General features: G+C 41.8%; 1 protein-coding gene across 3 annotated transcripts in view; it reads right to left on the reverse strand.

Moving 5' to 3' along the window:
* SLC20A2 (solute carrier family 20 member 2) overlaps nucleotides 1-23,339 on the reverse strand; it is a 58,778-nt gene that overhangs the window by 23,627 nt on the left and 11,812 nt on the right. The window contains exons 1-5 of one of the 3 annotated variants that reach the window (XM_075500754.1): nucleotides 15,808-15,950; nucleotides 9,261-9,811; nucleotides 4,384-4,524; nucleotides 3,059-3,144; nucleotides 902-998 (exon numbers count right to left, since the gene is read on the reverse strand). In XM_075500754.1, the coding sequence (XP_075356869.1) occupies nucleotides 902-998; nucleotides 3,059-3,144; nucleotides 4,384-4,524; nucleotides 9,261-9,549 (613 nt within the window). In that variant the 5' untranslated portion in view covers nucleotides 9,550-9,811; nucleotides 15,808-15,950. Of the gene's footprint in view, nucleotides 1-901; nucleotides 999-3,058; nucleotides 3,145-4,383; nucleotides 4,525-9,260; nucleotides 9,812-15,640; nucleotides 15,705-15,807; nucleotides 15,951-23,339 lie in introns of those variants that run through there. The other 2 variants (XM_075500755.1, XM_075500753.1) reach the window with 2 other exon arrangements.

Raw genomic sequence — 23,339 nt, forward strand, 5'->3', positions numbered from 1 at the left:
CCGGGGCAATTCATTCATGGCTCTGGGGCAATAATCTAATCTAAAGATAACATTTAATGACCAGAGTCTTCAATAAAGTAGTTGAGAGCATTGAACATCTTTTTTCTGAACTCTTTTGCTGCAAGTGCATGTTTAAATGTACACTGCTTAAGTAAAGTTACATATAAACATATACATGCAAATAAACATAAAATGTGTGAATATAAATATACAAACATAAATACAAAAATGTAAGTTCAAATATAAACACAAATATAAATAAACACAAACATATAAATGGACATAAAATATACAAATATACAAAACCATAAATAAAGTCCTGAAAATTACATGTATTATTTCCTTCTACTGAGTTGCAATGAAAACACAACACCCAAGAAAGAAGATGCCTTCCATGCAGAAACAGGCTTGGGGCTTCTTGGCATTGAAGGGAAATAAGGAAGTAAATTTAATTAATAGGCTCTGCGCCAGATCTGCCAGAACAGTGACTCTGCTGATTGCAGTGGAGCTATAGCGTTAGACTGAGCGCAAACAGCCTACCTGCTCTTACTGCCTGCTCTGAACCTTCCCTCCTTGATGCACGTATCTAGAATGCCTTTGAGAGCTCAACACATGCTCAGATTTACGAAGCCGAAGCTGGCAGCTCAGTATTTCCCCTTCCTCTAAAGAGGGGTTTTTTTTGTAGCTGTGCTCTTCCCCACTAACCCGAGTGATCAGGAGGGAGTCACAAAAACACATACACAAATGGAAGCATGTGGGGAGGTGTATGATTTACTCTTGCCCTTGTTAACTCCTAATGTAGGAGATAATCGTGCGGTGTCGACAGCTACCTGACAGCACGCTGGCAGAGCATCACTGCGGGAAGCCTCCCTCCCTTGCCTCCCACGGACGGTTCACTCACCTGGTGCTCCCGTGTACATGATGGAAAACACATTAATAGCTATGGTAGCAGCATAAAACACTGGAAGTGCGCGGAGACCGTTGGGCACAGGGTCTTCCTGCATAGAAATCAGGGAAAAAAGGAAACATTAGCTGGATTTTCCACCAGATTAACATCAGCATGAACCGCCATGAGGAAAACACGTGCTCCCAACTCAGTGCCAGGCAGGTGGAGCTTTTGGGTGGATGGTGAGGAAAGGATGGTGACCTGTCTGCTTACACCCGAATCCACAATGCTGGTCCTGCCAAGCACCAGCACTCTGGGAAAGCTTGACACTGTTAACGGGAACCAGGGAGACAGGCTGTACTTTCAGGTCAGCTGCAGACCTGCTGGGTGACCTGGGGGCAGGATTCTTTCTGCGAGTGTTTTCGTACCTATCTTGTCTCCAAGATGAGGAGTCCCTTTCACTCGGCATGACTGAAGGGTGCAGAGAAGGACAGGGCTTTGATATTTTTGGGGCAGGGCTACAAGCATCAGTGCAACGTGTCCATCGCAAAATCTTATTTCTAACCTCTCAGTTTCAACTGAGACAGCCTGGCACTTTTCACCAGCTAACAGAAGTCTCTCAAATATTAAGTGTCTGGCCATATTAAACAGGTAACATACATAAAGCGAGCGTGCAATGTTTAGCACGCCGCTGTGCCTGCTGCCCGCCACGGTCTCCTGCCCTCGGTGCTCACAAGGGAAGGCTCAGCTGACGGCGCAGCGGAAACGCACCATGCGAGCCATGGAAAAAGCCTTTGTGAGGAGGCTGCTTTGGCCTTTTGAGGGGGCTCCGCGTGTTTGCAAAGAGCCTGGCGAAGCTAAGGGCTGGCTAATGTGGTTTTGTTTCTTGCTGCCATGAGCTATAAAAGGGAGCCGAGAAAAGGCTGTGGCCTCCCCACGCTATGCCCCGGTCCCGACGCGTGATGCAGCACGGGCTGTATCCGCAGGGCCAGCTGCTATTCACAGACACCCCCAACAAGGGCATGAACCCCTACACCAGGCCATGGACTCGCAAGCTAAAAAGCTGCTCTTTTATGCACGCACACAATGCAAGTTGCTACCTGCTTATGCCAGAAGCTCTACAGATCTTACTACTTTGTGAACGGCACAGATGGCAGTCAGAAGACAATTTCCTTAGCTTGAACGTTTTCTGCCTCTTGAATGCTTAAATACGTGGCTTTTATACTAGAGTTCATGTGATTTTGGTGACTAATTTCTTAAGTTGTTAGGCTTTGAATGCAATAGAGGAACTCTTCCTCGTCCTTTGCAACTTGAGTAATTTTACATTCAAAGCTGAGTCCGATCAAATTTATCATCTGCTTTTATCGCTGACATTTATTTACATCAGAAATAAAGAATGATGAAGCTGAGGTTACAGGTGGTGTTATTTAAAGCAAAAGAATTAATCCCTCATCTATTTAAGTTCCCTGTATAACTGCTAATATAGTGTCCCTTATTTTAGGTCATTGTCATGCGCTGCACTCCCCATTTTAGCAAGTTGAATGGTGTGAGAGAAATGGAAAGAGCAGATAAAAGTGTTCTGGTTTCCAGTTCATGCTGGGAGGCAGGCAAATCGTCTTCCACACTGGAAATATATGGACTGATGTTACCTCAAAGCTGCCACTTTTGACTGAGGTCACTAAAACCCATCGATTCAGGTTTCTTGAGAATCTAGGAAATACGCAGTTGCCCATCTTCTAATGTCTGATGTGCTAGAAAACCAAAGCTTAAAATTTCACAACTATGAAATACCAATTAGAGTATCTCCAAGGGAGGACTCTTCTGTTTAAATAACAGTTAGAATGGCTATCACAAGGCTAAGTCAATACCAACAGGTTTGTACTAATACAGAAGCAATCTCAATGCACCATCCTTTAATCAAACAGAATATACAATATTAATTACCACGTAGTGCCTTCTAAGCCTCAAATACTTGTCAGATTACTTACTCTGAGCTTTCAGAACTGCTAAGAGCAAGTACGGTTCCAGTGAGTATAAAAAAAAAAAAATTACTGGTCTCCTGTCCAAAATGCAAGCCCCAAACTTTCAAGTCTGGAAATGCCAGCACTCAAATGGGAGGAAAGAACACAAGCTTCATACCTAGCACTCATTATAATAGTGAGATTTCTTTACCTTGTTTAAAATGAAGAATCTAATCAGCACAAAGAGGACTCCAGACATCAAGCCAGATAGCAGTGGGGAAATAAACCAAGAGGCAACTGTGTTGAAGAAAAGAAAGAATGAAACATGAAATAAACAGTATTCTTGCATAGTAGTTAAATAAGTAGTTAATAAGCAATAAAATTAAAACAGTTCTTGTACAACTGGTATGAATGTTCTGTATGTTTACTTACAACTGGTGCAACTCAATGTCCACTGACACTCGTGAAAGTCAAAGTAATACTAGGCACTATTAGAAACATCAGCCAAAGCATTTCCCAATAATTTTGCAAGTTTAGCAATCAAATTAATCAGGAAAGTTTCTTGTAGTTTGATGCAGAGTGGACCAAGAAAGCACTGTAATTTCCTAATCACCATGATCACGAATGTTGCAAACAAGTGGAAAGTAACTGCATCTAGCAGGATGCCATGCTGCTCGCAGGGTAAAACTCTCGATTTCCAAAATGCCATAGAAGCATCAACTGTAATGAATAATGCATGCACATTTTTTGCAGGCCAGATTTGCAAGTGTCTAGGACTGATTTAACTTAAGTAGGTGGTAAAACTCCCACTGATTTCAATAAAACCAGATTAGGGCAGCGCTCTGGAAATCTCATCCAGAGTGATTTATTGTTTGCGGCATGGTTAACAGATTGATTCTGCTGTCATTGCAAACTATCTTCTACTTTGGACAGAATTAAAAAAAATATGCATTGCTCCAACTTCTCTAAAGCTCATTTGTATTTCCGTGCCTTCAGCATCAAATCCCTTTAATACAGGGTTTAGGCTGCGACTCGGGTTACAAGGCTTCCAAAACAATAATGAAAACTCCTTCACATCCCTGCTTGGCTGTCCTGATCTTGGCAGTGGGAGGCTGTGAGTTAAACATGTGCTCTATGCCCAGCTTTCGCCTCCCTGAAGCTGGTGGGTGGAGAAACATGACTGTGGGCATTCACATGATGGCTAGCATTGTTGAGAGCAAGAATGAGGTGGTATCAGCTGCCACGAAAAAAGTCAGAAGAGGAGGAATGTCACCTTGAAGCATGTCTCTGAGGGACAATGTCTCCTCAGCTTGCTGCTGGGGAAGTGCAACTTGCATCTTACCCCTTTCTCCACTGGAGACACACTGCAGCCCTTAATGAACACAGCATCAGTGCATCTTCTGAATGACAGGATTGGGGTGGAAAATAATTTAAGGAGGGAGTGCTATCAGCACGAAGCAGATTTCCAGGAATGTTTTCTGCAGGCACTGCACACTATTTCACATACCCTCATGCATAAAAGGAAACAGCACTTACCAATCTTGACAAGCTGCATCCACTGGACTCCCTGCGTGCCAATTGCCACCAGAGAAAATCCAATCGTAGCACCTACGATGCAATGGGTCCCTGATATTGGGAGTTTCAAGAACGATGCAATCAGCTGCCAAACAGCAGAACCTAGAAAAAAACCCAACCATATGGTATAAACAACAACAGTTACAATAATGTCATGCAGAAAATTCTTCGCCATGTACCCACATTCTTTTACAAGCGCTGCCTACACTCCACATGCACAACAGAGATCTCCTAAAGAGAGTTTTGTTCCTGTTCTGTCTCTAAAAGCAGATACTAAGACAGTTTAATAGCAGCTTTGAATGCTGCATCTTACTTATGACTTTTTATTACTAACAGCTCTCTACACTGCGCAACAGTTCCGGGGTTTTTTTTGAAGGCTTTCAGTATTTACAGCCTGTCTGATTAAATACTCAAACTGCTCCCTGTCTGCATCAAGCTTAGAAACCCTCATTCTTGAGAGCTGGACGTGGAAGCCTCCAAGTGATCAGTGTGAGGAGGCATCCACCGTTTCACTAGTGAACCACCCGTGCTCCTAAATTCAGCTGCTACCAGAGAAAGGTTCAAATTGCGGGGCAGGGAGTTTTTATGCCTCTTCTCAGTGACGCAGGGCTGTCCAGAGTCCTCTAGAGGAAAAATGGACTGAGGAGGGAATAAGGACTCTCTCACTGCCTTCATTTGCAGCTCATTGCGGCACTGGAGAAATTCAGAACTGCAGAAAAGGCTTATCTTAGTCATGGAGTAGCCAAAGATACCCTCGGCATAAGGAAATAAGATCCCCTAACTAACTAAGCGATCATAGCTAATGGTCTATAAAATAAATGCGATGTCTGGCGTCCACAATAGACGTCCCAAGGAAGGATGTTTGCTAAGAGTGCAGGAAAAAAAAAAAAGACCCCAAGCATCAGAGAGGATGCCTTGTATTTGTTTTCAGTCCCAACTTTTGGTACTTAGATCAGACTACAGTTGGCCACCAAGCCCTCAAGCATGCAGCTCCATGCTCCGACTCATTTTCACATTGCAAGGACCCAGGTTCCCTGCTCCTCTTGCAGTGGTGCTAACCTCAGGACACCAAAATCATTTTGGCAGTGACACAAGCTTTCTGTGGATCTTGCCTAATATTAGAGAATTCTTAGAAAGATCTCTTCATCTTAAGACTTCATGGCCTTAAGACTAAATCTTCATGTGCTGAGGCCCCAATGGCAGCAATCAAACTGCCATGAGAGATCCCATATTTTCTGGCTCGTGCCACCTCTCTTAACAGATCTGCAGCAGACACAGGTGATAAAGCAAGGTCATTGAATATATGCTGTTACTCAAAATCTCGGCCTCTATTCTCAATTCCAACAGGAGAGGATGGTTTGATGGTCTTGAAACAGAGCCATCTGCAAATGGTGATTTGCTGGCATCATACACAGCTACGTTTGGAAGTCAACCAGTTTGTAAAACTCATCTCTCCTGGGGTACTATCCCAAAACAACTATTACTCCTATTGCTATTGGAAATTCTAGATCAAACAAGGAACACCTGCTCTTTAATTTTTTGGCCTCTCTTCCCCTGTACTAAAATAAAAATAAATACACTTTGAAACCTTTGACGTGAACTTAGAGACCAGCAAGTGGAAGTGAGGTGAAAGAGAAAACAGATGGTAACACCTGTAAAGAGCCAAATAAACAGATAAGCCAGCCATAGATATGCAATTACAAAATACTCAGTCTAAAAAATAGGGAAAACATAACCAAGCCACAGCTGCACTGCAAATGTGTAGTGAGGGCTGAGTTTTTTGTTGGGGGGGAAATAGAGGGAATATGGCACTATTTCTTATTTAATCAACTTGACCTTGAAAACAAACAGGAAAGTAAGAGGGAAAGAGGTGGAGGACTGATGGATGGTCTGAGAAGGACAATGCGTGGTCTAAAGAGGTTTAAGGAAGCACATTAAGGAACAGAAGAAAATACAAATCAAGCCAGAGCAGGACTTTCCTCTGGGGCTTACAATGCCTTAACTACCTACATCAAAGCTTTCACTCCTCTTTAACATAAAATGCATGTTCCCAATTTTTATCCTTGCAAAACTAACCTAGGAAGCAGGAGGCTCACTAGATCTGTCTCAGGGTCCCAAATTCAGACTCTTCATGCCTGCTGACACCGTGGCTGCACACCCTTTCCTCCCTGTTGCTATCTCCTAAAGAAAGAGGGTTGGCTGCAGACTGCCCTGACCAAGAGGTGCCAGCGCCGGCTTTCGGCTCAGGTGTGTTTCGTGCTCCCTGCTGCTGAAGGCACCGCATCCATTCTCCTGAGGCTCTGGTGCTGTGTGCCAGCCGCGAGCTCCCATCGAGTACCACGCCACCTGCAAGACTGGGTTAGTACTTCGCTTTGCTAATCCTGGCTGGGATGTCCTCTCTGTCGGTGGCATCTCCTCGGTTGCACCAGCTGCTGACTTCAGCTCCCACCAGGATCACGAGAACAACACTCGGGCAATTCCTGACAATAACCTGATGATTAGTTAATGCTAGGGAAGTACTACAATTTACTCTCAAGAGCAACAGTCCCTAACTTCCCAACTGCCCAACAAACAACATTTTAATACACTACAAATGATTACAAAATGTTGCATTTTAAAATTTTAATCCCATTGCTCCCTGCTTCCTTTTCTCTTAGGAGAGAAGGTTGCCCTGAAAATCACCATCTGCTGTTTGCTGCAAGCATCAAAGGATCTTCCACCAACATCTGGAAAGAGGATACAGTGACTTTTGGTCTCTCCCAGACTGTTGACTCATTTAAGCCTCATCGAAATTCAGAAGCTAAATCCATTTGCAAAAACATGATCATGAGGCATGAGAGAACGGTGAGGAAAATGCAGAGCAAAAACAGAAAGAGGAAAAGAAAACATACAGGAAGGCTCAGAGAAAACAGAGAAAAAAACATCATACATCCAGACAAAAGCTGGAGATGGATTTGAGGAAAAAAAAATTGAAATCTGCGGTTTGTAACTTGGGATTAATTCTGAGATTTAAAAAGTGGAATTTCTTCTTAATGCACTTACTGGAGGAAGGGAATGCAACTGGTCATGAAGTTCACACAGGCTTATGTAAATATGCATGCAAATAAGTTGTTTTCTTTGAGCTTCTGGCCAGTTGCCTCCGCAGGGGGCATCTGAGCCTTAAAACTTTGCCCAGCCAGGATCAGGATGCCAGAAATAGATACAGAAAAGGAAAAGGACCCTTCCTTCAACAGGGACTGTGAGTATCAAGAACGTGAAGGTCAGAAGATGCAGGTCACTTACATTTCAGACGGCATACGCTGCTCCTGGGCACACGCCCGTGGGAAATTATGGAGCTACCTCAGGAAGCAGAAGGCTAAATTATGCAAGTGAAGAGGAACTAAGAAGCCACCCTACAGCTTGAGGGAAAGACCAGAAATCTGCAGCTGACCTTGCAAGGCAATGGGAAAGAGGAACTGATGGGGGGTGCCCAAGAGCATTTGATGTGGTTTAAGTTGGCAGCCTCACAGAGGGACCGTTTGGGGAAGCGGCTGCGGTCCCAGCAGCGATTTCTTGCTAACCAACCCCTCGTCCCCTTGGGCAGGGGAAGGTGGCCAACCTTCAGGAGTCTCAGGAGCAGCGAAAGCCCACGGGAACCACCTCCCCGCTCTCAAGCGCACAAAGCTACCTCAGACAAGTCCAGAAACTGGCCCTTGATGTCCATTTTTATGCATTAAAATTTAAAAAAAGGCAAAATTTTCCCATTTCCCCAAAGAAATGGGAAAATAACCGCATGTAGTAGACCTCTGCACGGATTCACCTACCTCACGTTCAGGTCCTGCCTGAAAACTGTGGGAAGGTTAGAGGGGGTAGGTAGACATAATATTTAGGTTAGGTTTAAGGAGGTTTAAGGAATAAAATCTTTGAGTGGAGCATCCCTTTCAAACAGAGGACTCTGTGATGCTCATATAAGTCACGTCACCCTGTCGTGGGATGCCATGGACCTGTCAGACTGAAGAAGTGGTAGTGGGATGGGCAGGCTGGCCCCTTGCCTGGGCTGCCTCTCCCACAGTGAAAGGGTTTCCTGCCTGCTGTCTCCTGCCCTTTAAAAGCAGGTTTGCTATTGATCCTTGAGGGAGCTCTCCAAAAGCTCGCAAAGCCTCTTGCATATAAACAAAGAGTAAATACCGTGGCTTAATGTTACTTACCTCGGAATATGCTATTTGTTCTAAACGGAGATTAATTTAACTGCAAACAAAAGCACGTGGAGCAGACTCTAAGGTACGCTGAACTGCTGTCAGTTTGAGTCAGAAAAATTAAAAAGACCTTAAATGTGTGACCATCTGTCTTTACTGCTCCTTTAGTTTTGCCATGGGCAAGGGTGAAGTATATGATTAATTGCAATCACTCAGCTAGACAATCAGTTTAAGCAAATATGTTTGGATTTTCTGCAATTTTTTAAAAACAATTTAGGTAATTCCTTCTCATACGTATTCGTTGCAAACTCTTATTTCTGTAGGCTCTTCTGTACAGTCAAAAATGCTATGCTTACCTATTTTCCATTTACCACCATAAAAATCTCCAAAATAATTTTTCAGTACCCTAAGAATACATATATATGATCCATTATGTTAAACATTTTTTTCTTCTATTAGTTAAATGGCTGAACCACGAAAAATGTACATGATTAGAAGCATTTAAAAAACATAGGAGATTAAAAAAGGAATACAGGCCCTCGCATTCACACAAAACGAGATGTGCAAATCCAGAAGGTGGGAAGACTTAATTAACAATATGCACAACGAACAGGATGACAAATACACAATGAATGTTACTTGGAATAGGAAATTATTACTTACCAACCATTGCACTCACTTCTCCTGCCATCAGCAGTGGGACAGTGTTGTTGTACAGGTTAACATCAATGATACCTTTCCGAATTGTTTCTCCTACTTTTGCTCCCAGTAATACTGAGCCAGTGGTTTCAAAAACTGAAGCCAAAATGCAAGCCTGGCGTAAAGTAACAACACCAGAGCCCACAGCCGTTCCGAAAGAATTTGCAACATCATTTGCACCAACCGAAAAGGCTAAAATAAAAGCAATGATAAAACCCACAATGACCATCCACAGGTACTCATCCATTGCCATCTTTCCCCAAAGCGTAGATTAGCTTCCCCTTTGCAAATAGTTAATAGTCAAGGCTGGAGGGCACCGCAACGGATTTGGAAAGCAGATTTCTTGTAAACAATGAGTTCTCTCTGGAAAGTGCTGGGTAGTGTTAGAATGTGAAGAAACTGCTAACTGCTGATTTTCAAACTACTATAAATACTGTTCATTTGGCTGCCTTCGGTCAGCAGTGAAACACATTCCATATTTTGCTCCCAAACTGGTACAACTGCGATGTTCTGTCCTGCAACAGAAAAAAAGAAAAAAAAAAAGATAAAATTAAAAAAAAAAAAGGGAATACTCAGCCGAGCCCGTAACAATGCGCGTTTTCAGAAGTAAACAGATGATTTAAACCCACTAATGGGGTCCTACCTCAGCATGTGACTGTTCTAATGATAAAGCAATTCAGAAAAGGTTAAAATTAGGTCACCGCCAAAGCAATATGTTTCTTGCAATATCACTGACCAAGAAAATCTTTTGAGCAATTTAAAAGGATTTAGAAATGTTGGGGTTTTGTTTGTGTTGAATTTACCAAACAGCGTGATAAGCCCTCTTTCTAGAAGGAGGATTCTTCTTGGCTTTTTGCACCCAGTGAATATAAAACATGTAGAATATGTAGACCATACCATACAGCCTGATTCCCAGCTGATGTATATCACCTAGCTCCACCAACCTCAGCAGAGCTTTCAACATATTATCAGCTGCAACCAGGGATGCACTCCTCTGAAAAATGATTTTATCTATGTCTCTGTCTAGGAAACACCACTGAAAATACTCTGAAGAACATTAATATTCATCTATTGCTGTTATCACATCCCATGCAGTAAGAATACAATTTTCTTACAGCTTCTCCGTCACTGAAACAGCATAATAATCGCAATATTCCCATGTATCCCTACAGATCTAGAGAAGTCTATAAAAAAAGTTTAACTAAAAAGTTGAGCTCTTTGCTCTTTCCTATAGATGATTACCAATTACTAACAGTTATTATATTCAAGCCAGTTATAGATATCTTTTAGTATTTCTTTTGATAGTTTCAGTTTTATGATTGCATTATCTTAATTAGTCCTTAATTAGTCTAATCTGAAAAAAGAGTGCGCTCTTTCAAACCAAAAAATGGACAGAGAGAAGGGGACTTTAAAAAATAAAACCTTCACCATTCAAAAGACTGCTAAGCAGAGTGATAAGGCCAACGCTGATGTCAAGATGGTCGAAAGCTAGAAGCAAATTTGCCCAAACCATCTGCTTCTTCTGAGGGCTGCTTCTCTTCTGCTAGCAGCCACCATGAAGACATCCCATACCACCCTCCGCTTTCCTATCCATGCTGTTCAGCTCCAGAAAAGTGCCATTTTGGAGGTGACAAGGGGTTAAAATGAACATTTAGCAGCAAATATCCATCAGCCAACTCCACACGTTTTAAGAAGCATTTCAAGAGATCAGGAGATATCAGATGAAAAGCCACAAGCCCAGCTCCTGCTCTCTCCTAGTTTCCCCGCATTCGCTTCAGTCTCATACCATATACCCACATCCACAGTTTCAAGACCATGGTTAATTTCTTTCAATGACCCCAATGCAATGTAGGCCCTGCAGTAACAAGGAGGAAGGGTCTCTGAAACCTCTGAAATAATGGCAAAATTAAAAACTAAAAGAGATTTCGCATATTCCTGACATGCTGGATTCTTGAGAATAACCAACAGGAAAATACTACATCTATACCTGTTTCGTAGAAAACCCTTAAGCTGATGTCAAGGATTGATGCTTTCTCTAAATATACATATTCAGCAGAAAAGATGTCCCTCTTTCTTTCTCCAGGCTCCAAACTGGCTGAACAACTGTTGCTCCAGTCTTTTCCAGACATGGAGCAGACATCAATCCTTGAATGCCTTACACTCTAAAATAACATCTCAGAAGGTCTTAACGGCTAAAAACATTTGTATAAGGATTTTTATACTATGAGATAACATGAGAAAACAAAGCACCAATGCATTTTTGATGTTTGAAGACTTGTTGCCTTTTTATAATTCATGAGCACTCAGCTCATTGAGTGGAAAAGGACTTGACAGAGACAGAAAAGGCTAATGATATTTGGAAGAAACAATTAGAGTTAGTACTTGTTTGCCTGTGAAGGAAGACAAAATTCCATTAAATTCATTTAAAAAATTCTATTATGTATATCAGATTTTTGCTTGGAGATGAAGTGCTGGTCTAGGGTCCTTCCTTGATCCTGGAGGTTAATGATTAAATTCTTCATCCTGCATGGGCTTGCACAGTACCTTTGCCAAGTTAGCCTCAGTGCCCCAGTTTCCTCTCCTGAAAATGGGCAAAGCTGACTGAGATCCATGCATGCATCCACAGACACTGTGATTATATGAGACCCGTTTCCTTCAGACCCGCAAGATGAAAGCACACCCTTATTCCCAACAGAGATCTGTCTTTTCTCCACTTATCAACCAACCTACCAATTTACTGCAGTGACCAAATTTCTGGGATAAAGAAGAGGAGGGGGATTGTGACATTCCCCCACCGCATCAGAGTTCACGGGACGATGTATGCCAAATCTGGCTCCTCCAGCCACAGCGAGTTCCTGCAGCTTCCAAAATAAACCACTAAGTCACAAGGTTGCCTTTATTAGCTTCCCTGGGAGGAGAGGGGGAAGAACTCCAGATGGTCCCAAGGAAATTAAGACTTCAAGTGTGTGCATGTGTGCTCCTAAAACTCCTCGTGAAGGCCAAAGAGTCTCCCAAAGTCTGTCAGCGGGGCTCTTGGCAAAGGGCTTGGAGAGGCAGCTACATAATCTCCCTCCCTGTGAAATAGGATATACAGCCTCGGGAGAAAAGGATGTCTTAAGTAAGAAGTCACCCCTCCTGTCATTTTATGCAAGGTGACGGTTCAAAATAGAACTTCCTCCAAAACTTGGGAGGCTCAACTTGATGTCCACTGCGTTTGCACAGGAGATAAAGCACAGCAATGGCCAAGCCTTGTCTTTAACAAGATGAAAATCAAAAGGAAAGGAGGAAAGGGAATAAGCTCACGTCTAAAAATTAACATGCAGGCAGCATTTGAATGGCTAGGTGTTACTACTTTCAACCTTAAATAACTGTAAGAGATGTTAAATGTTTAAAGAAAGAAACAGAAAGAAAAAGAAAAAGGGCACATCTCCACTGAGAAAGTTTTCAGAAATGCGAAATATCCTGCAAAGTAGGCCAGTGACTAAATACAGGCTAAATCTTGTAGCATGCTTCTTTCTGGAGCCCAAAATACATCTGGCATGCTCAGACACGCTGAGCTATGCCCCTCATCACCTAACCTAACCCAAGAGCCTGTGGTATTTCATGTTGTTACTGGGATGAAAAAGAAACTGGAAAAAACACCGTACAGTAGGGAATGGCAGATCTGCTCTCTGCATGACAGCTGGAAGTCACTAGCCTGTTTCTCTCCTGCGCTCATTTATATTTCATCAACATGCCTCTGTGCATGCCAAATGCAATTCAACCTGACCTGCTAGATGCAGGAAATCCTCCCATTTACCTGTGGGACCAATACCACCTCTCCGCCAAGGCCTCCACAGTCGGGTGCACTACACTACTGCACTAGACTCTGGGTGGAAAAGTTCATTTTCCTATTTACGCTTTGGATAACTCTTCCTGAACCAGCGCAGCCCACACTGCAATGGCCATGCTGCAAACTCACCCTTGGGAATTAGCAGGGCAGAGGAACTGCGTTAGCATCGGGGAGCTGCAGGACCTGAAGCTGGAGCCTGCATCTCTGATGGCTGCTAGAGCGATGGGAAAGGCGTAGAGATCAAATTTCAAGTTGTAAGAAGCTAATTCTGCATTAAGGCAAGATTTTTAGCTAATATGTTTTCTTACGATCCATAATTAGAGTATCATACATAGGAGGTCTGAGTTGAAGCTTTTAACTCTTTAAGTGGACTTAGAAACTTACAGAACTTGCACCTCAGTGAGAAAAATTTGATTTTTGGAAATGCTAAGCACGTCCCTCTGCCTCACTGGCAGATGATCCAGACACCCCCCTCGGACTTTATTTTGTTGCTAGCTAAACATCTTGTTATAATTCTGTCAACACAAAGTGCTAGTTCTTCCCTAAGGGAGAGATGAAAACAAAACCTAGGTAAGGAAACACCTTGATTCACGCAGAATGACAAGTGAATCCTCAGGAAAAAGTCAGGATCTCCCAGTAACCACAAGATCATTTTAGGACATGTTTATATACGGACATTTACTAAGACAGCTCTTCCAGAAACTATTCACAGTATACTTCTAAGCCTAGACAAGTTGTCAGTGAAAAAATAATGCGAAATTCGAAAAACAAAGTTGTCATTTGTTGGTTTTTTTGCCAAACAAATTGCTGCTAAAGAGAACGCAGAAACATCTAACAACAGGGACGAACAGTTAAATAAAAGTTCAGGACAAAGTTCAAAGTCTAGGGAAGCAATCAGAGTGCATTACCCACCAGTAATCCAGTTGTGTGACATAAAGGAAACAGAGACCCCAAAAATGTCCTTTAATCTTTTCTTCGCAGAAAATTACGGAAGAACCTACTGCACTCATGAAACATTGAAAAGTATATAAATCATCCCGTATGCAGCTCATACCATATATAAATCATGCTGTATGCAGCTCTTCTGCTCTCAGAAGTTGCCCCATGCTGCAGTTGAAAACATTCTCCTACTCTGCACGGGACAGAGATTCCACAAGGTCCAGTTTTAACTGTTTTGTTGTTGCCCAAGTATGAGCAAAAATCAAAAGACAGCAGCTAGTGTAGCATTTGTCAAGATAACTCTTACAACTATTCCACTTAGTATTGTGACAAGACAGACAGGGGAGGATGATTTCTTTTCCCCTGCAGTGTTGAAAACAGCAGCCGTTTCATGATAGACAGTGGTATTGAATTTGTACTGACAGGCAGGTTCACTTCTAGTTACCAGTGGCTGAAAAGTCTGTCTAAAATGCTTACCAGACAGCAGCTTCTAGGAGGTTATTCCATACCTCTCTAATTTCTGTATGTTGTTCTTTATATAAAACCAATCTGTCAGGCTTCCCACCTATGTATAGTATGAGTTTATAAACTCATATATAGTTTATATAGTATGAGTTTATAAACTCATACCAGATCTGGCATTCCAGTCTATTGGTACTAAACACAGTACTGCATAGAAACCAAGCCTGATTTATAACCAAAGCTACTAACATCGTTTACATCAATAGTCCTTATCGTTTCCAGTTCATGCTCGGGCCACAGGGCTTGTAAATTATCTTTATATTACTAATACTAAATACTTTAAATTACTAATACTACACTCATGATATGAAAGGTGGTATTAATTCAAGTGGTTCAAGACTAAGAACATCCCTATATGGCTCTAAATTACATGCACAGGACTTGTCACAAGGCCAAGCATGATGCAAGTTTAATGCTCCAGTACACAAAAAGCACCCTTGACTTACTTAAAAAAAAAAAAAAAAAATCAATTACCGCATCTGCAGAAGCAGTTTTTGTATCAATCAGTTCCTATTTTAACAAGTTGGCAATGTGTTTAAGCGTACTTCATGCTACTACTTCATATGGAAACAAGACTGAAGTTGATAGCTTTCCAAGGACTCCCATCCAGTTTAACATTGCAGAGAGGGACTGTCACCGCCAGCTCCCAAAACTTCCAGAGGATGCTTCCTTTTCTTAGTCCCTATCAACCTCTGTTCCCACCACTGAAAGGTCAAAAATGCATGTAAAATATTTAGCACGAGATTCTGTTGCTGAAAACACTCACTAAAAACACAGACAGCAGTCACGTTTAAGCAGCAGTTCTACAAACAAGTAAGATAGGTAAAGTATCAACAAGTCCTTGTTGTGTGTTTGCTGACAAATATCTTTTTCTCTAACTAAAGGACAATTTAATCCTTCGGTGACTGAACAAAGTCTTTCTAACAAGCAAGTGGTTTTTATGATACGACACTACAGAATTTTAAGATCCATTCAGAGAAAACAAGTGTTAATGGTTATGGAAAACATGTTTTATAAAAGAAAACCATGCAGAGAAATCTTTAAAACTCACCCAGTATTTAAAAGTTGTTCCAAAAGAAAAAGGAGCTAAGTTCTTCCAGCGACTTGCCCTCCTGATTGTAAATACAGGCTGAAGTCTAAAATAGACATCCTATCATTCAGCACAGTCACATCTGAACATGCAAACTTCCAGAGGGTAGAAAGAGGGCTATAACTTACACCAGGCAGTCCGGGGATAAAATTCACTCCGGCACAGGAGAGCACACAAGACAACACCGAGAAGCATCAATGCGAGTCCAGAGTCTTATTCAGTAGGTGAAAATCTGCCTCCTCTTAAGCAAAGAATTCTGCTGGGGGTGGGCACTGATAAAACACAACACTGCGTCATGACTGCACTAGTGAGAGAAACCAATCCAATGAAGCTCATATTAAAAGCAACAAAACCTTCCCTTTTTTTTCCCTCCAAGCATAGGCATAGATGAGAAAGGAAATCTCATTTTTGCCTGCCAGCTGGGCATTTTGGTGCGATCAGGTAATCTCTGAGGAGCCCCAGGTCTTCTATTTGCAAGCACACTTAAATGCACGCTTAATTCAAGTGCATGTGACAGTAGGGTACATACATCCAATTCGGTAAAGATGTTGCATGCTTGTTATTTTATCCATGTCAGTAGAGGTCTCACAGGCTACACAGACTGCAGAAAGTTAAAGATGTGCACGAGTTTTGACTGGATCATTGCCTAAGCAAGCAACTTCGCTTTCAACAGTTCAACCTAAATTACCCAATCCAAATTCCTTCAACCGCTTTCCTTTAAGTGGGAAACATTTTTGCATGTATGTCAAGGCAAAAATAATGTTTGCCTAAAAGCACCCGGCTTAGCTTTATATAAAATATTTCCCTTAATACTATATAATGCAATTAAGCCATTTTATTCAGCAAAAAGGAACGTAAATCAAAACTGCATTGTCACAGTTTAAAAATCTGACAGACACAAATTTATTTGGACATGTTTCTGGTTTATAAATAAATTATGTTTTAAATTTAACTGTTAGGTTTTACTCCATTCTGAGTCACTCAAAGCTATGGCATCATATTCCAACATAATAAACTTAAATCAGTAAATTTTCTGTGCCCTGAACATTTGAGAAAAACCAAATCATTGATTTAGATTTGTAAACACAGACTTGCAAACATAATTCTTACCTCATCTATTTTTTCAAGTTTGAATAAAGGATATTTCTTAACAAGAAGGCAAAAGTTTTCTAAATTGGTTAAAATCAGCTGCAGATGATATTCAGGGATAATTTGGTAAATCTGAAAAGTGGTTTACATTTCTTAAGAAAACTCACATGGATTAGTAAGCCTACATCATCTTCTAAAAAGAATTAGGGGAAAACTCCAGCTAGAAATCTGCAATGCAGAAATGACATTAAAAATCCCCAATAAAAAAAGAATTGTAAGTATCAGGCCATGATTCTTTGTAAGAAATGCTGACTCTTTATTTAAGGTCAATACCCAACTACTATTAAGCTTGCAGTGTAGCTGCTAACTTTGTGAAAAGCTACATCTCTTAAGTCTGGTTGCAAAGTCTTTTCTTTTACTTGCCGTAATAGCCGGCAAACAGAATTCCTAGTGTTAGAAAAGTGCGAGAGGTTGATACTTTCACACTGGTTTTCCCTTATGTACAAAAGCAACATATTTTAACAAGAAGAATATTAATCTTTTCCTGCAGATCTAAACATATCTCAATACTTTTTTTTTTTTTAACAAGTAGCATCAATCAATAAGTGAGAGCGATCATAATTCTAAACATGAAGTCAGCCTGTATTTATAGGTCTGGATTCCAAGGTTTTAAGGAAGTGAATAAACAAACACAGAAACTTTCTTGGAGCACTTATTTAACTTTATAAAGTAAAAAAAGACTGCAAAATATTATTTCATGTTCTCTTTATAGCTGATAAGTTGTTGATGTCTGCCTTGGAAAAGCTCAAACCCAAACGGTCCGGGTAAGCACTAAACCCACCCTAGTTCTCCTTAAAGGACCATTCACCCATCCCAGAGTAACCACCCCCAGTGTGCAGATGCAGGTAAAAAGACTGTCAAAAGGACACGTTGTTTGGGAGGTGTCTACATGGATTTCAAAAGCCAGAAGTTGCCGGCCCAACCTCTGGGAATCGTCTCAGACCAGGAGAACAACAAACCGGAACCATTTGAGTGCTGCTTCCCATGAGACAGCCCGACCACTACGGTGGTTTCTTGTTGACCTAAGCTTCAGAGCTCGGTCTACATGCAAAGCAAAGTATATAATAAACAGCACAGAGAAAAGGAATTATCTTCAAAGGTTTTATTCTGCTAAATCAGCATTGTGGACCTCAGGCATGGGAAAATTCAAGCCAAGATAGGTTGACCATTAAAGAGTTACAATTTGGGATACCACTAAAGAAGCAGGCAAAGGAAACTTTATACGACCACAAAATAAATGATGAGGATCGGCTTTTGGCAATGGCAGCACCAGTTTGGTTCCCATCAAATCAAATATTTGTAGAAATGATAAATATTATATATTACAATCTTGATCAGATATCATAATTTTTTTTTTAATTGTAATTTATTCTGGTAAATCCACAGTTGAGAGATCCCTGTTTGATTCAACAAGCCCATGCTAGGCAGATTTATATTCTGGTTTAAATAATGTAATAGGACATGCCAATTTAAATAATTAATTTTAAACCCCCTTTGTTTTGCATTTCTGCATCAGCTATTTTCTGAAAGATGCCCAGGTTCTCATTTACCAGTAACCACTAAAACAACATTAATTTGCAACTTAATGTAACTTTTATATCAAATGTAACTGGCCTTTTTGCCATTCAGATGGGAAGGCTACGTATTTAAGTGATTATACTTATTTTAAAGTACATACATTTTGAGTAGAAAATAATGGGGGATGATTATAATTTTCTAACATAAAAACCTATAAGAATTGGAACCTGAATACCTATAAACTGCATTTGGTCAGAAACAGAAATACAATAAAAACATCCGAAAGCTGCAGGATGTTGTTCCAGTTACGTTGTGCCAACTTAAATAAGGTTACTGACCAGCAATGGGAGCTTTCGGGCTTTTGCATACCTGCTGGTACTCTACAATTGGGAGCCATAAGCAGCTGGAACCGGGGACTTTTTGTTTCCCTTATCAGTATTTGTGCCCCTGACCTGGCCAGGGAGCCCTTATTTCCCCTCAATCTACAAACAAAGAAAATAAAATTAATGAGGAGGAATGAAAATGGGCGGCAGATGACTGCACAGGTATCACATAGTATCTCAAAGAAAACCAGCTCTTCCAATACCCTTCTTTCTGGTTTTGAAGGCCCCTGTGACCACCTACACCATGGGGGACTTGAAGCAGGACAGCACATGCCGATCATTACCTGGAAATCAGCCCTGAGGTTCTGAAGGCTAACAGAGACTTAACACAGCTCTACCGAACACAGCACCATTTCTGGGTGCTTCGGTAACTCTATTGTTCCTAATGAATACCAACAAAACTCTGAATATCTGCTCTGCAGATAGCTACAAACACAGTCCAAGCTGGAAAGAGCTGGCTCCAACCAACAAAAGCACATCTGCTTTTGCATATTGGGTAGCAAGCTCCAACACATTGTTATCTATCAGGATAATCTCTGAATACAAAGAGATGCATCTGAGTTTCACTGCAAGAAAAACCATCTCGGGGACTCTCTGGAAAGTCTAATGTGGTAGACATAAAAATTAAAAAGTCACTTGGCATTCAGGGATGGAGTGACTCCTCTGCTCTGAGGAAGCAAACTGTTTGGATGGGCTTTCTTGATGGCTCTGAACTCTGTCACACCGTCATCCAAACTTCTTTTTCCAGCAAGCCCCCAGGCTCTCAAAGAGGACATCCAACCCCAGCTAGGAGACTTCCACTCCCGATGGTCGAGGTGATTTGGCTGTGCTTGCATAGGCATGCAGGGAGAGCTGCCATGTTACAGAGCATGACTCCGCTTGAGATCACGCTTGTCTATTGAGCAAGCAAGCCCTGGGAAAATGAAAAGGAGGAACCCACAACTGGAATTGCCGGAGGCCAAGGCTGGCACAGAGGATGACACAGGCTCCGGGTGTTGTGTGGCCTGGGAGAGCCAGGCTGGCTCCAACCCCTGCCACAGCACAAGCCCACGCCAAGCCAGGAGTTCAAAGGCAGCAAACCCATTCTGAAGGAGCAAGGCTTTGGCCAGTGCCGATTCAAGCACTGCCCTAGTTAATGCCAGGAACTGGACTCCTATCACCCGCAACTCTGGCTGCTGAGTGTACACTGGAGGCTGAGTGTACTACATCCATACTAAGCCCAAGGAAAGGGGCGAACTGCTGCTCTGAGCCTCCCTGAACTTAATCCATCACTTCCCCTCCCCAGCCCAATATCCAAAGAAAGCAATCAGCATGGGCAAAGTATTTCTAGAAGCCCTGGCTACTGCTGACAACTCAAGAAGCATTATCCTGAATTACGAAAGGACCTATACTGACTTTACACAGAACATAAAAACTGCCCATGAAACGCTCCTGTGGCAATCAAAAAATACGCATTTTGCAAATTCAGAGGCTTTTGCAAAGATCCCCTTGGTAAAAAGCCAGAGTGTGGTTGCCAAAAGTCAACAATGTGAATTTTTCAGATAAAGGAAACCTGACACCTCAAGCCCCAGATTGCCTGCCATTTCCATTTTGGTTTGGGTTTCAGAGAATAATCACTGTGGAGTCTTTTCCCGTTGAGCCAGAAGAGATGGCTGGGGCTCCCCCGAGTCCAGCAACCCTCTCTCTTCAAAGGGAGCTAGAGTGAGCGAGTAGCTATCAACATGCCAAACCACACTGGCTGGCTCTCACTGACAACCTCCAAAATTGGTGTGGCCAGCAGGACAGAAGACCAAGAAATGAGCTAGCAGAATGCCAAAAGGAGGAAAGGACCAGGGGTATAACCAAAGAGAGGAGGGACGATGACACTCTGAGGTGCCGACTGGGGTTATGGGAGTAAGTGGAAGTAGATGAGGCCAATACATTGTGGCAATGGAAATTCTGCTTTTTTCTTCTACGAGTATTGCAATAATAAAGATATAAAGGTGGAAACAGGAATGAAAGCTGTGACCTTGGCTTCATTTTGTAGGAATAGGAGCCAGATATTACACCAGGAGGCTGGTGACCGTGCCTAATACTGTTTGGAGACCATGCAAAGAATGGTACCTGCCAACTAATAGGCCTATTTCTCCCCCAAAGTCCAATAGCTGCTGATCTCTGTTCTTCAGAGTCCATGTAATGGTACACATCTATCTCCTGTAGCCTTTGCTGCTAGAGACATGAGGAGCATGATGGTGAAGCAAAAACCTTGAGTTCCACCTACAAGGCAGAGTTAGCATGCCAGCTGCTTCACCGCACGCTGACAATGCTGCTGGAGCAAACAGGTGGCCAACAGACTTGTCACATTGGCTAGGAATTAAATCATTGCCAATGCAACACACCAAAGAATGTCCCATAGTCAGGTACTTGGCTCAGCAAACACCTGCAAGAGGACTTACTAAGGGCATGTGGTCCTGTGAAGCAGGGCAAGAAAAGCTAGGCTTTATCCTCTGCAAAGGAAAATGTTGCTCTCCACTTCAATGCTTCTCCTCTGCGAGATTAGCGCTGAAAATCATAGGAAAAGTGGACCTACAAGCCAGCTTAATACAGGGGCTTGGTCAGGGATCTTGTTATAAAGAACCCTCTCCCTCAGATGAGTTACTGCTTATGGAGAGATGGCTCCATGTTTTATCTGGGCTATTCCGAGCCTGGGAGCAAACCCGGGTAACATTACCCGCATTTGTGTTTCAGCGGTCCAGTGCCTATGTCCAGGTGGAGCACAAAGAGTCTTCCTAAAGGTACGGGCGGGATAACGGGACACACATTGCCTCCAGTGAACTGACGAGCATATCTGTCTGCAGCAAGAGCTCGAACAGCTAGAATTTCTCTGCTTGCTGACACAGAGGCTATAAAGAGAAGAGAAAGTCATTAAGGTAGCAGAAGATATTTCTTTGAGTACATGGCAACAGCCCCAGTGGCTAGTGTGCCTCATCCTCTGAAAAAGGTGTTTATAGCTAAGCTGTGCTGATGATAGTGATGCATTACAGCACCCGGACAGTTGCCCAGAGGAAGAAAGATAGCATGGATGCTGCTGAGAGGTCAGGAATAGCAAAGGGGATTCCACGAGGAACCCTCCCTCTTCCCTGCCTTTCTGGAGAAGGGTGAGAATCAAAGCTAGCTGTGCCAGGATCCTGCTAGGCCTACCATGGCTTGAACAGGGACTTCTCTACATCTATGCAATTCCCTTGCAGAAAATGACCTACCCGACAATGGGAATGGCACAGTGCTGACACAGACCTCTCTGCTCCATACAAGCACTGAGAGAAGAGCCGCACCACTCCAAGGCAGGGTGCAAATTCCCAGAGAGCTGCGGTATCAAAAAAAAATCAAGCAAAAAAAGGAGAAAAGAACCTAAAAAAAAAAAATAAAGTTAAGTCTACGGCAGCCAGGTATGACAACCACACCATGGGAAGAGAGTCCTCTGAATTATGGAAGCACATGTGGAGCACATTTCTTGCAAGACCTGGAAGGGACCACAGTCTACCTCTGTCATACTGATAAGGAAAAATCACTCACTGTTATCCATAAAACAAATGAGCAAGTGGATCATCCTGTAAAGAACACTGAATACTCAGAAAAAAAGTATATAAAATATTTTTTCTTTTAAAGAAGTAAACAAGGAATCTATAATTAATAAACAACTGGTTGTTTCTGGTCACCGAGACCTTCAGAAGTCATAGAAGTCATTTCCTCTTCCATCTCTTCTACACATAAATTAAAAAGGGAAAATTAATTATGCCATTGTTTCAACTGTCAATCAGTTCCTCAGCCTTGAATTAATCAGACATTGCATTAAATCAAATGAATAAAATAATGTGAAGAAAACAGTTGCTCTGAAACAGTGGAATACAATACTCCCAAAATGGGCTTAATATTTCAATCAACACTGTCTCCAAGCGTTTAACCAATTATCTCACAATTTGATTGTTTTCTTTAAAATTTCAGCAGACATGAACACCTTTGAATCACTTCATTTAATATAAATAACTAAACAGATTACAATAAATTTGGGCTATATTACAAGCTTGTTTCTTTCAATTCCAAAGCACCAGGGTTTTAAAGGAAACGTAATCCTTTCCAGTTTTAAAAATTTCTCAACCAAGCAAAAAGTATTTTCCATTCTCCAAAGTAATCCAGAACATAGACCATATTTTCACTAATGTACTAATTCAATCTGGGATATACTGGTGTAACTTATCTAACGTGAAATTCAGGTGTGCAGAAGACTATTCTGTATCTACTTTAAAACACAATCATCAGTTACTGACAAATATATTTAAAATATGAAAAAAATTACAAACTGACCCACTGGCTACTGTACTAATCCAGGGATTTTATTTTGCCTGGGATTCTCTAGGGTTTATTCAAAAAACAAAGTAATTACACAAACTCAGACGGACAGTTCTCCATCAAGAAAGTCTTCCACGAGAACATGCAAAAACCCACACCAAGAGTGCCTCACAGGTTGATCTAAAGAAGGCAAATACCATGAAAGAAGTAATGCTGGAAGAAACACTAGGTGAACATAGAGGCAGAGGTAATACGAAGAAAACAGAAATGTGCAGATTTACTCG

This window comes from Mycteria americana, chromosome 4 (genome assembly GCF_035582795.1).
Source record: "Mycteria americana isolate JAX WOST 10 ecotype Jacksonville Zoo and Gardens chromosome 4, USCA_MyAme_1.0, whole genome shotgun sequence".
Taxonomy (NCBI): domain Eukaryota; kingdom Metazoa; phylum Chordata; class Aves; order Ciconiiformes; family Ciconiidae; genus Mycteria; species Mycteria americana.